At 42.3% G+C, this 14606-nt stretch overlaps 1 protein-coding gene across 1 annotated transcript in view; it reads right to left on the bottom strand.

Moving 5' to 3' along the window:
• The window catches only part of GYPC (glycophorin C (Gerbich blood group)), a 29019-nt gene extending 15173 nt beyond the window's left edge, over window positions 1-13846 (bottom strand). Inside the window, exon 1 of the mRNA XM_085066881.1 lies at window positions 13613-13846. Coding sequence (XP_084923007.1) covers window positions 13613-13646 — 34 coding nt within the window. The 5' untranslated portion in view covers window positions 13647-13846. The remainder of the gene's footprint in view (window positions 1-13612) is intronic.
• Between the last annotated feature and the right edge of the window lie 760 nt (window positions 13847-14606).

Here is a 14606-nt window from a genome sequence, read left to right on the forward strand (position 1 = left end):
TACTTATTTACTCATATTTACTGTTTACTTTAGAGGGCTATTTACTTATTGGCAAATTGATCCAAGTCAGTCTGTAGTCTGACTGTCAGTTGATCCATTAACAGGGACAGGTTTGCTAGGTGCAGACAGAGAGGGCAAAAAGCAGGAATGCTCTTTTGGGTGGCTGAAAGAAATCATAAATCTACGTGCAGAAAAAAATGTCCCCCAGAACAAAAGCATAAAGAGAAAAGCAGGTAGTTAAAGCTGGAGACTTCCTTTCTCGAGTGCTCTGAGCAGAGCAGAGAACTCCAGATATTCACAGTCCAGTGATTCCTTTGAACTTCAGTGGCTCTAGAAGGCCATGGAAAAAGCTGTGCTTGGAATTCCCTGTGTAAGATTACACAGGAATGCACTAAGGAGTCAGGCCCCTCTCTCAGCTGTCAAAATTGGGGCCCCAGGGCAGAGCTATTCCCTTGTGCCATGGTTCCTTCAGGGATGCCTCTCTCCCACAGCAGCATCAGCAGCAATGGGGCTCTGCAGCCAAGCAGCAGCAGCAGCAGCAGCAGTCACAGCTGGCCCTGCTGGCTCAAAGTATGGCCCTGTCCCACCACACAAAGTGAAATGAAACACCAAGTGGTTCACACACAAGGTGGGATTTACAAAAGCTCTCACTGCTGAGCTGCTTCTGGCTTCCTTTGAAAGCCATTCTCTCACACATTCCAACTGCTCAGTTGGGCCAATGAAAGTTTTGAAAACTCCATTTTATGAGCATGAGAAACATGATAGAATCAAGCCAGGAACGTAATATACAGCCTCTGTCCCTCTTCCGCTTTCCAACTTCCCAGTTTAATTCACCAGTTGATGCTGCCTAACAGGTTGCAAAAGTCTGCCTTCTCAAGCAGTCATGAAAAAGCCTGCAAATTTCTCAAAGCACTTTCATAATATATCAAAACTATTTACCACTGCCTCCAGAGAAGTATGCTTTGGAACAGTCTCATAAGGTCAAGTTATCCCACTGAAACACCTATTAGTATAAAGAGAATGAGAAAAAAAAAAAAGAAAAATGAACAAGCCAACAGCAGTAGCACAGCCCTGGAAAATATGAAGTCATAAGTAGAGTTCAGCCAGAGCAGACTCCCATTAAATTTTGTTTAAGAGCCAAGTTCCACCCTGAGATATGTGTGAGCTGCAGCTTATTTCAGGGGGAGCTGTGCTGTACTTCATGCCATGGCAAGGCCTGGACACAAGTATCTGTCATTGCAAGACAGAGAGGAGTAAAGGCCACTTCCTTTTTGCATTTTTTTTGTTCTGTCGGCATAGATGAAATAGAAAACTTAAAGTGGATAAAACAGCCCACAGTTTTACAGGGCCTCTCTGTCCAGTTTATATCCTTCTTCCACAAGAGCTGAATGTCTGTCCTTCTAAATCCACTAGGCTGCTTCCATGGGACATGGTAGTCTTTCCCTGTGCCCCTGCCACACCCTCGAGTGTTAAACACACAGGCAGGAGCTCTAAGGCTTGCCTTTCTTTCTTCTTTGCTCTTGACAGTCCCTTTAGGAGACAGGCAGCAAGAAGTGGTCCCTAAGAGGTGCACATGCTTTATAAAGAAGGGACACACACATCAGTCTGGCTTTAACTCTTTAAAACCTTACACTGGACATTTTTGCCTGACAAGTAGGAGCCCCTCTTAATGATGAGGGAAGAAGGAATGGCAGAGATTTTCCCTATCCTGGCTGCATTCCAAGACAGGGGCTAGGCTTGCCAGCACCTTTGTGCCATGCTGAGTTGCACAGCTGGCTTCAGACAAAAGCCTTTATCATTGCTGGGGTGGGCAGCTGCTGCACAGCTGGCTGATGGAGGGGACAAAATGATAAAGTCATGGTCACACACTCCTGGAGGCACCGGGAGAACTGGACAGAGGAGTTCCCTGCTTCCTACCACCAGCTGTGCATTCAGAAATGCTGAGCTTCAAAGGTTGAATTCTTTCAACTACTGGTTAAAAGAGCTTATTCAAGAGGAGCAGGAGGTGAAGCTCAGTCCTGCCAAGCTCTGAGTCTGGATGTGAGCAGGAGGTTAAAGTATTTCATATGAGAAACTCTGGTAAATGCAAAAGCTTTTATACCCCAAGGCAACCATTTAGACACTGAATTGCTAATTCTGGCTCAAAACTTTCCCATTCCTCAGATCCCTTGATGGTTGCCCTGTGCTTTAACTCTCCATTAAGCATCTGCTGTTGGCTCTAGTGGGTACGATGGACCATCAGCTCATGCTCAGTGCAGGACTTTCACAGGCAGAGCTGAAAAAGCTTTTAGGTCCTGGTTAGTCAAGAAAACCCAGCACCATCAGGATCAAACCCACACTGGCCATCACTTGTCATGGATTCTGTAGCAGATGGGAAGAGGTGGCAATGTCCCTGGGAAAGAAAGTCTCTTTTCCTTAATACTGGTGAAATCTAACAGCTGGTGAGGTCTAAGGGAGACACAGAGGCTGCTCTGGTAATGCCACAACATCACTGGATTGTGCAATGGCAGCGAAACAAAGGAGGGGGAAAATCCGTACCAAATCCCATTAGCTAGAAGAGGGATTGGAAATATTCCAGCAAGGCTGGGGAATGGAAAAGACGGATGTGTGTGGCCCTGGGAGTTTGGAGAGACATATAACCCTCGGCCACAGGTGACATGCCATGGCTTTGTGTCTGTTAAGGGACAGAGTCTGCATTTCTTGCTACATCTTCTCTCACTCAGGATATGTACAGTGGAGGGGGGAGTGGGAGGAAATGATCCTCCTAGGGATATGGATGCTCATGTCTACAGACAGCAAGCTGGTGCCTTAAAATGCCAAATCGTGGAAAACAAAATCAATTGCAGAGCTAAACACCCACATTTATCAGTATTTCCCTGGCAGACTTCCCTCAGCCAACAAGTCCTAGACCTTGCTCTCTGCTGCAGGCATCAGGGCATGACAGGGGAAGGTTGACCTCCTAGGGCTTGACAGCTTCTTAGGTGAGAGCTGTGAAGGAAATCACTTGGGTGGAAAACGGCATTTGCTACATGTTGTGGTTTCCAAGTCTCCTTTTCTCATTCAATGAGGAAAATATACCCCTCACCTCTGGAATAAATCACAGACACAATCTTTAATTACAGATCACGTGCTTTCTCCACCTCCCACATCTCCCCCCCAAAGACTGCTGCAGTTTCATATCTGACAAAAATAACCATCCAGACCTCCACAGGGAGGAGCTTGTATTTCTCCCTCTGGCCATCTCCAGCAGCTGCCAGCTCTGCAAGGCCCTGGGGCTGCACCATGGTTGAGAGGGGGAAGGTACACCCAGAGATTTGGTACTCAGGTCATTTAAAAACAGCACAGGGGAAGCAGCAACGGGGAAGTTATGCTCCCATCTGCTCTGCCACTGACTCTGGAGAAAACAGGACACAGGATATGCTTCCTGTCTGGGAGGCTTGTAGCAGCCTGGGAAAGAAGGCATGACCTTTTCCTTAAAGGAAATGCAAGTCGTGGAAAGGAATAGGGAGGAAAAGTCCAGGCTGCATTTTTTCCTTTAAAACTGTCATGCAGGTCTACGTCCTCTCGCTTTCTCCCCGTGTTTAGAGCTGATCTTTACTTATTTAGCAATGCCACATTTTGAACAGTTTCATCCCTCTCTGCCAGCCTGTTGTTGCTCCAGTCAGTCATGAACCTTCTGACACAAGTCACAGGCTGTCAAAATGAAAGGTTTCATTCATTGCAAGCAATGAAAGCCAGAGGAAGTTCACCTCAAGTGCAGAAGGGCTCAGCTCATGCTCTGTTTCTAGCTCACAAATGGTTATGTCCCCAGGATGCAGAGATTAAGCACCTCACACACAATGTGGGAGGAGGAAGAAGACTCTTTGTCTGAGATTCACAGATTTTAATGGATTCCAGAAGGGGAAATCTTTTACCCAGGAGCAACAGCAAAGTTCAGAGAAATGTAAAAGCATTTATCTCCCCAGTTACATTCCTGCCTGCCAAAAGGAGGAGGGGTGATTTACTCCTCCTTGGTACAAAGAGTCCCTTATGGATCATTAATCCACAGGGAGAAGGAGCTCAGGAGCCACAGACATCTTTTCTTAATGTGCAAGAACCTTGAAATGGCAGGAAGTTTTCTTTGGGAACATAGAGGATCAGTTCATCTTTATTTGCTTTCCACTATCCCCTGTCATCAATAGTGTTTCCTACAAGAGTTCAAGTTATCGTTGATAAATCACTTTGCCTTCATTAAAATCTGTGGTGATAGTAGATGAGGCTGCTGTGAGATAGACCAGGCCATTTGAAGCAGAGTAGTATTAAAACTTAAGATCTGAAATCAGCAAATTCTGATACAAAGGCCAAGAAAATCAATATGAGCAATCTCAAGTTCCAGGGTACAAGTATCTCAACAACACTGATTTGAGCACTGCAATGGCAGCTTGCAATAAGTAAGGCATTTCCCAATAAATTCTGCAGAAACAGGAAAGATACAGAAATAGTCAACTATTTGTTTACATGCCAGGACCTCAGGTGATCCCAGGTGATGAAGCTTTCTGTTTACAGCTAGAGCTGATCAGAAAACATGCACCAAAACTTATGGCAGGAAAGGAGTTAGATCTGCTGGACACCACTTGTTAATATTTTCCCATTTCTTCAGGAGTAATAAAAAGAAAAATAGTCTCACTTGGTCTCACTTTGTGAAAGCACCTGAAAATATTTCTATAGTGTCTCAGTTGCTAAGTGAGGAACATTATAGACTGCCTCTCTCTACATATTCACAACATGCAGACAATTATAACATGCCACTGTTCTATGGTGGATGGCATTTTATTCTCTTTACCTAGGCAAAAAAAAAAGAAGTGCAGCAGAGAATTGCATTTCTGTATTCAAATCTCCCAAGCAGCCCTCTCTCCATGCTTAGATTCGCCAGGTTCCACATAAGTCTGGTAAATCCACATCCTTATTACTGTAAATGACTTACAAGATTAGAAATGTGGCTGGAAGGGAAAACCCAAAGCTTTCTGGTGTCCTTGGGTTTTATGCTCTCCTGCGTGTCTGCATGGGCACACAGCATCCTTTATTTTGGCTCTTTGTCACACAGTTAGGCTTTGACAAATTGAAAAGTATTAAGATTAGAACAATCATGTTTACATGTTATACCACCTGCTACTTCATTTCTTCCATGGTGCTTAAATGTTCAGGCATGTGGCTTTGAAACACAGTACCTTTAATGCACTTAAAAACTCTGCTGGATTTTCAGCTTGCTTTGATCTCCACAGTCTAGAAACTATCTCAGAGAATACAAATAAATGTGTTTAGGGGAAAAATATTTTCAAGGAGAAACCCCTAAAGTCCTTCCAGCTTGATATGCGTTGCCAGTTGATGTCATACTTAAGGCTGGTTTTTTTTGCATTTTTATCATCACGCTTCAGGAGGCTGAAATCTCTGTCCAGAATCAGCAAATTGATGAAGTAACTTGTGAAGACAGATGTGCTCATTGCCACATGAGCACCAAAGTGTCAAATAATTATTTAGTGATTTTTGTTTATGAAGGAGATGGAAGGAGAGATCATCCTGTCCTGAGAAATTTACAGACTAGACAAAGAAAAAAGAATACATTTTTGCAATGAAGAAGACTGTATTTTGTCAAGAGGAAATGGGAAGGATGTGAAAGCTTGCTATTAATCATAAGTAGGAAGGAGACATTAATTAGAGAGCTGGAAACAGAGGAAGGGCTCAGATAACCAAGGCTATGCAAAAAACCAGCTTCTTTTTGAGGCTGTACAACACCATCTTTTCCATCTCTCACCATGCCAAGTCACCATACATCACTGTCCTTGTGGTAATGGCTTGGATTTGAAGTAATTTCGAATTGTGCCCTAGTAGAAATAAGATCTGGGCTCTTGGATCAGGGTGTGGGATGGTTAACTTGACAAGAGGTGTCTCAAGGCACCAGATCAGTTCAGTTACACAAAAGGTGAGACAGAAGGGTATTTTCATTTTTTCAAGGATGTTCATGGGTCCAGTCACTTACAATTGCTTGACCTCTAGGTACAAAGAGTGGAGAGCTCTAAATGGGAGATGGCAAAGGCCCAAAGGCAATCAGCAAGGTTTCAAAAGGATTGGTTTCTTCACATCAGGTGGACACAGCCTTCACGAGAAGGACCTACCAAGCACCCTTTGAATCATATAATCCTAGAATGGGCAGGGTGGGAAGGGACCTTAAAGATCATCTGTTTCCAGGCACAGCTTCATGGTCAGTGACATCTTCCACTAGACCATGTTACTCAAAGCTGCAGCCAACCTGGCCTTCTTCTCCCTGATCTGGTGGTGTTCTTCTTGGCTTTGTTGATGTTAGCAGAATCTATTCACTCCACTCTTCTTGAGGCATAGGATGAGTAACAGGAAAAGTGACAGGATGTCAGAGCACACTGAGAGGTTTTGAAAAAGACTGAAAAAACCTCTTTTCCCCAAAGAGGAAGCTGGAACTTGGTTTCCAGCTGCAGATTTTTTCCTGGTGTACTCAGCACTTTATGCAGGGTTTTCTGTAGAGAGAGATACAGCCTAATCCTGTGTATAGCCCCCATTTCCACCAAGGGCTTAATTGCCATCAGTAACTGATAGCATGGCTTCTTTAAACGAAAAAAGTCCCTATGAGTTCAGTGAGGGGAAAACTGGATTTTTATGTAATAGAGTCTAAAAGTCAAAGGCCACTGAGATTATTACAGAAATTCAAGAGAGACAGACAGTAATAATCTCTCCCAGTCGTGTGATCCAGAATGTAAAAAGCATGTCCCAGTTGTAAACAAAAATTCCCATGGGATGACAGGAAAGATCTGGAGAGGGAAGGTGTTGTTTCATAGCAAGCTGTGATGATGAGAGAGGAAAGAGAAATCAATAGAGAAGAGGGAGAGGGAGTGGAAGAGGGGGCAACTCCCAAAGGAAACAAAGCCTCAGCCCAGATGGTGACAGGGAAAGATCTATGTCTTCCTGTGCTGTTCTTTTCTTCCTTCCCATTGGCAGCACTGTGGAAGGTCCTTGAAAGAAGGGGGGAAATGGCATTTAACAGCTGGGACCTGTGTGTCTCTTGTATGCTCAGATATGAGCATTTACTTGTGGGCTAAGAAAGGGATAGACAGGAAGGATTAGGAGGTGCAGAGCATATCTGAACTGGACAACATGAAAGAGGAGGTGTGAGAGAGGCCACAGACACATCAAGGATTTAATTTCCTGCTTGCTCTGTTGGATGGGGCTGGAACTGTGCTCCTTACACTTGAATGAACCATTGATTGTTAGAAGAACAACCTCAGCTACCTCATGAGGGCTGGTTATAACAGTTTCAGGAAATAACAGACTAGAGATTGTTTCATAATAACTTGGCAAATTTCTAGCCCTAATACATGCTAAGAAAATCCTGAAAGCAGAATTCAATATAAAAATCCAGCATGTCATTTGAAACATCAGAATTTTTGAAAATGTACACAAGTTTCCTGAACTCTTGGATGACTACATTTTTATGGTAATTCTTCATAATCCTCTAGAAATGTTTTTTTCCTCTACTCATTCATATATATAGCTCTTTAATCACTTGTGTTTATGTGATTTGTGGTCTATTTGCTTTACCTAAGGATTATTTAGTTTGTATCTAAAGTCAGCCATCAAGAGCTGCTTTTTCATCCCTTCTAAAGTGACACAAATTTTTGAAACATCCAATTAGCAGACAAGAAGCATCTTGCTTTTGTCTTAGTAAGAACATATTTTCAAAGAAAAGGAGCTGAACAAGCGAGAAGTTTGCCTACCTATAAAAGTTAAATTGGAGTAACAATTCTGCAAAATCTATTCCAGTATAAATTTATCTTCTCATAACTGTTTGAGGGGGACACAGAATTATATAGTATGATTGAATTGATTCTTGAATAAGTATTCTGTTTCCAAATGAGGGTAGTTTTTAAAATAATAACTTTAGTTTCAGTATGAATATACTATCAGTGTTTCTAGAAAACTGTCCTAAAGATGCAGCTACCAACACCTCCCAGCACAGATGAGCTAGAAGAGGAACATAAATCTGATCAAGTAAAGCCATATAAGTAGTGGAAAGGGTAGTGCGTATAAATATGTATGTCTTTGTATGTGTATGCACACAGATATAGGGTATATTATATATACATACAGTCTGGGTATATGTATATATAATATATATGTGTGTATAGACAGAATTCAAGCCCATTTTCTAGGTTTGGTGTTACTGAAAGCGTCTCTGCTCGCAGCTCTAAACACCTACACATATGTAAGGACTTCATGTCTGATTCTCCATGGCTGTGACCTTGTCACACATGTTCTTTACGGTGTGTACTGCCTCATAAAACTAGATATTTTAAACATTCAGTCCCCAGTAAAATAGGCATTTATCACTCAGGATAACAAAGAACTGTCTCAGGGTGTGTTCAAAAGGCCCCCTGCAACTTACTGATAAAAAGCTTAACTCTGTTTCAGGGCTTATCTGAAGAAGAAAGAGGTAGAGACCCTCATGAAATAACTGAATTTTTTTCCCTCTTAAGATGAAAAAGAGAGGCAGAGGAAAGGAAAAAATTGCTTTAAAACTCCAGTGCAGCAGAACAAGTTTAACCCATTGAGATTTTAAGTGAAGTTTTCTGCTTCATCAGGAAGAACCCTGTGGTGAAACATATGTCAGAAGAGAAGAAGATATGAGAAACTGGCCTCCTTTGCATATGAGATGATTAATTAAGAGGAAAATCACTTAGCCAGCTGTCTCATTGGTGAAACTACACGTGCAAGGTACATCTGCAATAAAGGAGCAGCACAGCACAGGCAGTGCATTTGATTTCCATGCTAACATAGCAGAGATAGAAATCTGGTGTGAATTAGCTCATGCTGACTCTTGGAGAAACAGAGGAGTCCAGACCTTATTTCAGCTACAAATTATGAGCTGCATGTCTGTTGTTATAGCATTGCAGTATCATTACTTGATGATGCAGTTGAGTTATCGGTTACAAATAAATTATCCAGAGAAGAGAGGCCTTTTCTCCATTTGCGTTCATAAATTGTTGGCAAACCAAACCTGATTTCTCCAAGTGACACTTTTCTCCATTCTCCGAGTCGTTTATCAGAATGCTTAGCAGCTGGTGAATTTTTCATCAACTCTTTACTGGGGTAATGGTGTCAAATTCATCTGACTTAGGAAATTAAGTAAATAAAACAGAATTGTCTGCTGCCCGAATACTTTCCCTCCTAAGGTGTTCCTATATTCTTGTCACTATGACGTTGGGGTTTTTAATGCATTTTCTATCACAACCTGTATGTTAAGAAAAAAATTGCAATAATTTTTTGCAATAGCAACAAAGTTCCTATTTATGCCAAATGCTCTTTTTCAAAAGTTTTCTGATATTTCTGTGGGAAACAAGCAGGCCAGTTGCTAAATTACTTCTGAGCTATGTTTTTTTTCCTGAGCATGTATTACAAAATTAGGGAGTGGGAAGCAAAAAGCTGTTGCCCCAGTGGATCTACTGGAATCAAACCAACTCCTACCTCCCCAGCTTTTCCCAGCTAAAAGCTGCCTCACCAGCAGTGTCTGTGGAGAGCAGTCATTTCTCTCCCACCTGTAATCTCTCCTCTTTAGTAGCCTTTTGAAGAAGAGGTGACTGTACAGCACCTAGCACAATCAGATCCCTCTGTTGGCTTGAATTTCTCTATGCTATAGGAATACTAATCCTTCCCCAACAATAGAGACAGGCACTGCACAGAGCACACACACAAACAGACTTTCATTAGAGAATGCAGTCCTGAAAGCCTGTTTTACAAAAGACTTTGCTGATTGGACTCAGTCATTTGAACAGTGATGGATACAGGGTATATTACACAAGAGCCTAGAAAGAAAGGTGCAGCAATATCAGCAATGAGATGCAGACACTGCATAATTCTGTAAAATTGACAGGCTTAAGCACACAGCTAGCCATAACCTGAATCTTTAACATCTACTGTGTACATTTTTTTAATGATGCCCAGAAATGTTAAAAATTGTGTATTTTAAAACAGCAGACTCCTTTTTGGGTCGACATCTTCCCTATTCTCTCCAGCTCAGCAGTTTGCCAACATTTCTGCTGTTAATTACTGAAATTTCAGGTGCATTCTGAGCTTTTCGATTCCTAGACTTTCACATAAATATGTCAGACAATGAGGGTGTCAGGAGAGCCCTGGAGTATAAAGGCAAATTTTCCAATTCATATGCACAGTGGTGGAAACAAACATACAAGCAGAGACATTCAATTTACATAAATGCTTGTGGGATATGTTTTCAGATTTCTGTGCTAAAAATGAGAGGTTATTATAATCAGTAGGTTTCCTTGCATATAAATGCTTACAGGTTTAGCAGTGAAGACCAGATTTTCATAATCAATAGCCTCTGTCTTTGTTTATTAGTTACTGTCACAGGCAAGCACTTCTGTTGATTAAGGGGAATGAAATCACAGATATTGCCGAGGCGTGGATAACATGATTAAAAGCCTACAGTGTTCATTCAAAGCTTTCCACAGGCCCTGTCTGAAAGGCAAGTGGTATTGCTCCAGGAACATCTAAAGGAACAGTTTTCAGCCCCAAAAGAGATCTCATTAAGTTAAAGCTAGGGCAAGGCTGTTCTCAGAGCCACATTCCCCATTCCCAGCTATAACTCTGCCTTCATCTGAGGCCACCTTTGCCAAGGTCTCAGCCCCTCTGGAGGGGACAGGCCACACAAATGTGACTCATTTTGCCAGAAGCTGTAACTGTCCTTGGGGCAAGTGGGGAAGCTTGGCCTGATGGAGCTGAGACCTCCTGCTTGCAAAACAGAGGCTGCAGATGAGCATTCCCAGCCTGCTGAGAGGAGATGTACTCCTGTGAATTGCAGAGCACCTTCTCCAAGGGGATGAACACTTTTGACCCATAAAGATGGCTTTGCATGGATCAGTGCCTCCCCAGGTTGAACCTTTGACCTGGTGACGTTCATTGTCCTAATCCTTCACCTCATTTGAGCTGTCCCACTGCCTCAAAATAGAATCACTGCAGCCTGAAAGGAAGAGGGCAAAAGCTGCCAGCTGAATTGAGATTGCCAAACCTGTGGAGTTCCTCAGGTTTCACAGCAAGTCAGGCAGCTACTGCTTGTACATCTGAGCAGGAAGCAAATGCATCACTGAGTTACTTGCCTCTGTTATGTGTCCAGAGAGCCCATCCTGGTATCTGGGGGATATCTGAGCTGGGCATGGGAAGTGCCAAGGTGACATGGTGGGGCATCCCCATATAGAGGCAGAATACATTTACAGCCTTCACAGAGTTGAATGTTTAAAATCAGAAATGATAGTCTGCTCCCCCCTGGATTGACAGGATCATACTGCATTTACAGAAGGAATAAAAATTTCTTATCAGCTGTGAGTGAATCCAAGGAGATAAGCAAACAACATGAGCAATTAGGTAACTTAACACTGTTCAGTTTACATCAGTTGGCAGCTGCTCTGTGGTCTCACCTGCAGGTATTCAGCAAAGAATTAATATGTTCAGTATAGTCAAAAGTTTTTGATGATTTTTTTATGCATTTTCACACTCATCTCAGAGATTTTCACTGTGGCTATGAAGCGAATTTGTTTTCCCGATTCTTCTGCCTCTCTGGCAAACATCTGCTGTCCATGCTGTGCACTGCCTGTCAATACACTGAACTTTCAATGTCTAGTTTCTTGCAAAAAATGGCAGGAATTTTAGTAGAAAATAAGACCCTTTTCCCAAAGACCTGCCCTCAAAATGTCAACCATTGTCACTGCACCAACTTGCATTGTACAGAAATATGGTATTATCAGACTTCCCTCTAACTTTTGTTCTTAAGCTATAAATTTGATTCATCTAATTTAAAAAAAAATACAACAAAAGAGTGAAAGACAAGAATATATTGTGACTATTTTTCAGCCAGAATACTACTTCTAGCTGGATTTTGAGCCATTTATTTTCATGGAGAGAGTCATGTGATCTTAAAATAGTTCAAGTCAAGAATTCCTGTCCACATTTTGGAAAAAAAACAAGAGAACCTGAAGCATCTGTCTTTTTTCATTCTGGACAGACAAAGGGCCCCATGGGCCACTAACTCCTCATCCAGTTTGCCTCTAGGGCCTTCTGTGGGGTCTGACAACCTGGTTCTGTCAGAGAAGGGGTTTGTAATGTATTCAGGACTGCAGAGCTGGTCCTGGATGTGTCACTTGGCCAAGCCTGTCACTAAATAGACAAGATTGGGTCTGGACCCTTGTTGATATTTCACAATACACAAGAACCTCAGTGAGTCATGACCACCCTCCTGGACACGCTTGGAGAGCACCAATGGCAGTAATTTACTCAAAACCCAAGCTCTCAGAATCCTGAATTAGCCTGCCTGTATTTTTCCTAGCTATAACAGAAAACAAGCTGCAACAGAAAGCAGGCTATAATATTCTAAACTGCAGAATGAAGAAGAATAAAATATAAAGGTAACATCTAATCTTTCCTGTTGGTTAGAGCTTGCAAAAAGGACTAAAGGGTAACTAGAAATTGCTGGTTGGGATTCCAGAGATTCTGCTTACTGTGTCTTTTCTGCTGGATCAGCCTGCCTCATTCAAAGCTGGGGAAGCATTGTCAGTGTCTGCAGCCATACAGAACAAATATCCTTACAGCAATATCTGGATCAAACCCTGAATTGCAGGCTGCTCCCAGCAGTGCTGTCTGTACTTTCTGCCTTCATTACTGATACCATGGTATGATAATTCTGCTATTGACAGTTTATTTATTATAAATAAAACAAACATACTTTCTTGAATTAAAACAGGAAAGATCACACTAAAGCCATAAGAAAAAACCAAAAAGATACATTGCAGCACCAAAAACTCAAGAGTTTTCTCAGCTTATCAAAGCACAATCCACCCCCTTTCCCTCACCTTTTTTTTAATACTGTCCTAAAATGAACACTACCATACTGCAGCTGAGCCTCTGTGCTCACTTGACTGCTTGGGCCAAAATCTCTCTTTTAAAATTTACTGAAATATGCAGAATTACGCAAACAGAGGACTTGCCCTCCTGTACCCTGTCTTGCTGAAAAACCAATTTGCTTGTCCTTAAGCCCATGTTTCTAAATTTCCAGGAGCAGAAACACATTGTGGCTTTAAATATAGACTGTCAGTTTGTGGCTTGCGTCTCATGTTACACACGGACAGCTTGAGACTCTAAATGCAAGTTAGGCTGCACCATTAGTATCTCAGAAAAGCGTCAGTACGCTTTCAAAATGCTCTATAACTTCATTCCTGAAGGCGTGGGGAGGGAAAAACACTGAAATGAAACTTTTCTAAGCTGGGGTTTCAGCGGAAATGTTACTAACTTTGCTCGCTCCTACTAAGGAGCCACAGTTTGCAGAGCCTGTTTCAGTTCTTCACTCACACACGCGCACACACAGACACAAAGAATTAAGAAAGAAAACTGTTTCTTCACAACTTTTTTCCTTCAGGGTTAATCTCAGGCAAGCCTTTTTTTCCCCCCTCCATATGAAACGCATTAGACAATCTTTTCCTTAAGCGACAGACTGATAAATCCACTCTTATTGTAAGGGGGAGGGGAGGGTAAGGATACTCACGTGGTTGAGATGTCGCATTGTTTTGGGAACTCATAATTTATGCCTTTGAAAAATGCCTTATTTGTGTTGACAGTCTCTCTTCCCTGCTCAGAACTGACGGCGGGATTGAACAGAACAGCTGGAAGAAACCAGGAAAATGCTCCTCTTGTTCAGGCTCTCCTTGCCTGGCTCCTGACCCCTTTACAACTGGAAAAGGAAACAGCACATGTGTCATTCTCTTTTGCCTGTGTAGCTCACATGAGCGGGGAGGGGCACCCATTTGCAGATAGCAGTAACTGTATTCAAGTTTTGCAAGTTGGATGTATTCCGCCCCTTTGCTTTTATTAGCCAGCAACTGGTGGAAAGTAAATGCTCTTTTCATTCTTAGCCAAATGTGGACTCACCTATTAAATCCACTTCCCAAACCCCTATCCACTGCTGTTGATGTTATTTCTTTTACGTGCAAAACTTGCTGCTGACTCCCTTTCCTAAAATGCCTACCATTGGTGGGTGAGACTGAAAGTAGGGCTTTCAATTTTCATTGCCCAGCATCCTCCTTAACACTCACAGTCTAACTGACTGTCCTTTTAGCAGGTGAAAATTGAGGATGGTATTTGGTGGGTCAGACTAGTTATGTCAGTGGATACCATGGATCTACACTGGGCTTGAAACAAGGAGGAACCTGTGGCTGCAAAACAGACTGAGGCACAGGTAACTCCTGTCATTGTTCTGACACAGCCTTCTTATGGCACCTCTGGCAAAATGTTTAATCTCTGCCCCAGTTTGCCATTGGTAGGATAAAGATGAGACAACTGGTCTCTCCCTACTCTTGGTATTCATATTGTAATGTACAGGCAGGTGCTATTTATAAATATGATGTATTTATTGGTCTGCAGAGGTTAATTTACTCATACTCCACTGCAAGTTTTTCAGCCTGGACTAGGCTGCCAGCTGCCTTGTTTATATTGCTGCCATTTAGAGCTATCTGTTTGGCTGTCTGCATGCTGTACTGCAT

The sequence above is a fragment of the Lichenostomus cassidix genome, chromosome 7, assembly GCF_008360975.1.
Source record: "Lichenostomus cassidix isolate B80296 chromosome 7, HeHo_3.0, whole genome shotgun sequence".
Lineage (NCBI taxonomy): Eukaryota > Metazoa > Chordata > Aves > Passeriformes > Meliphagidae > Lichenostomus > Lichenostomus cassidix.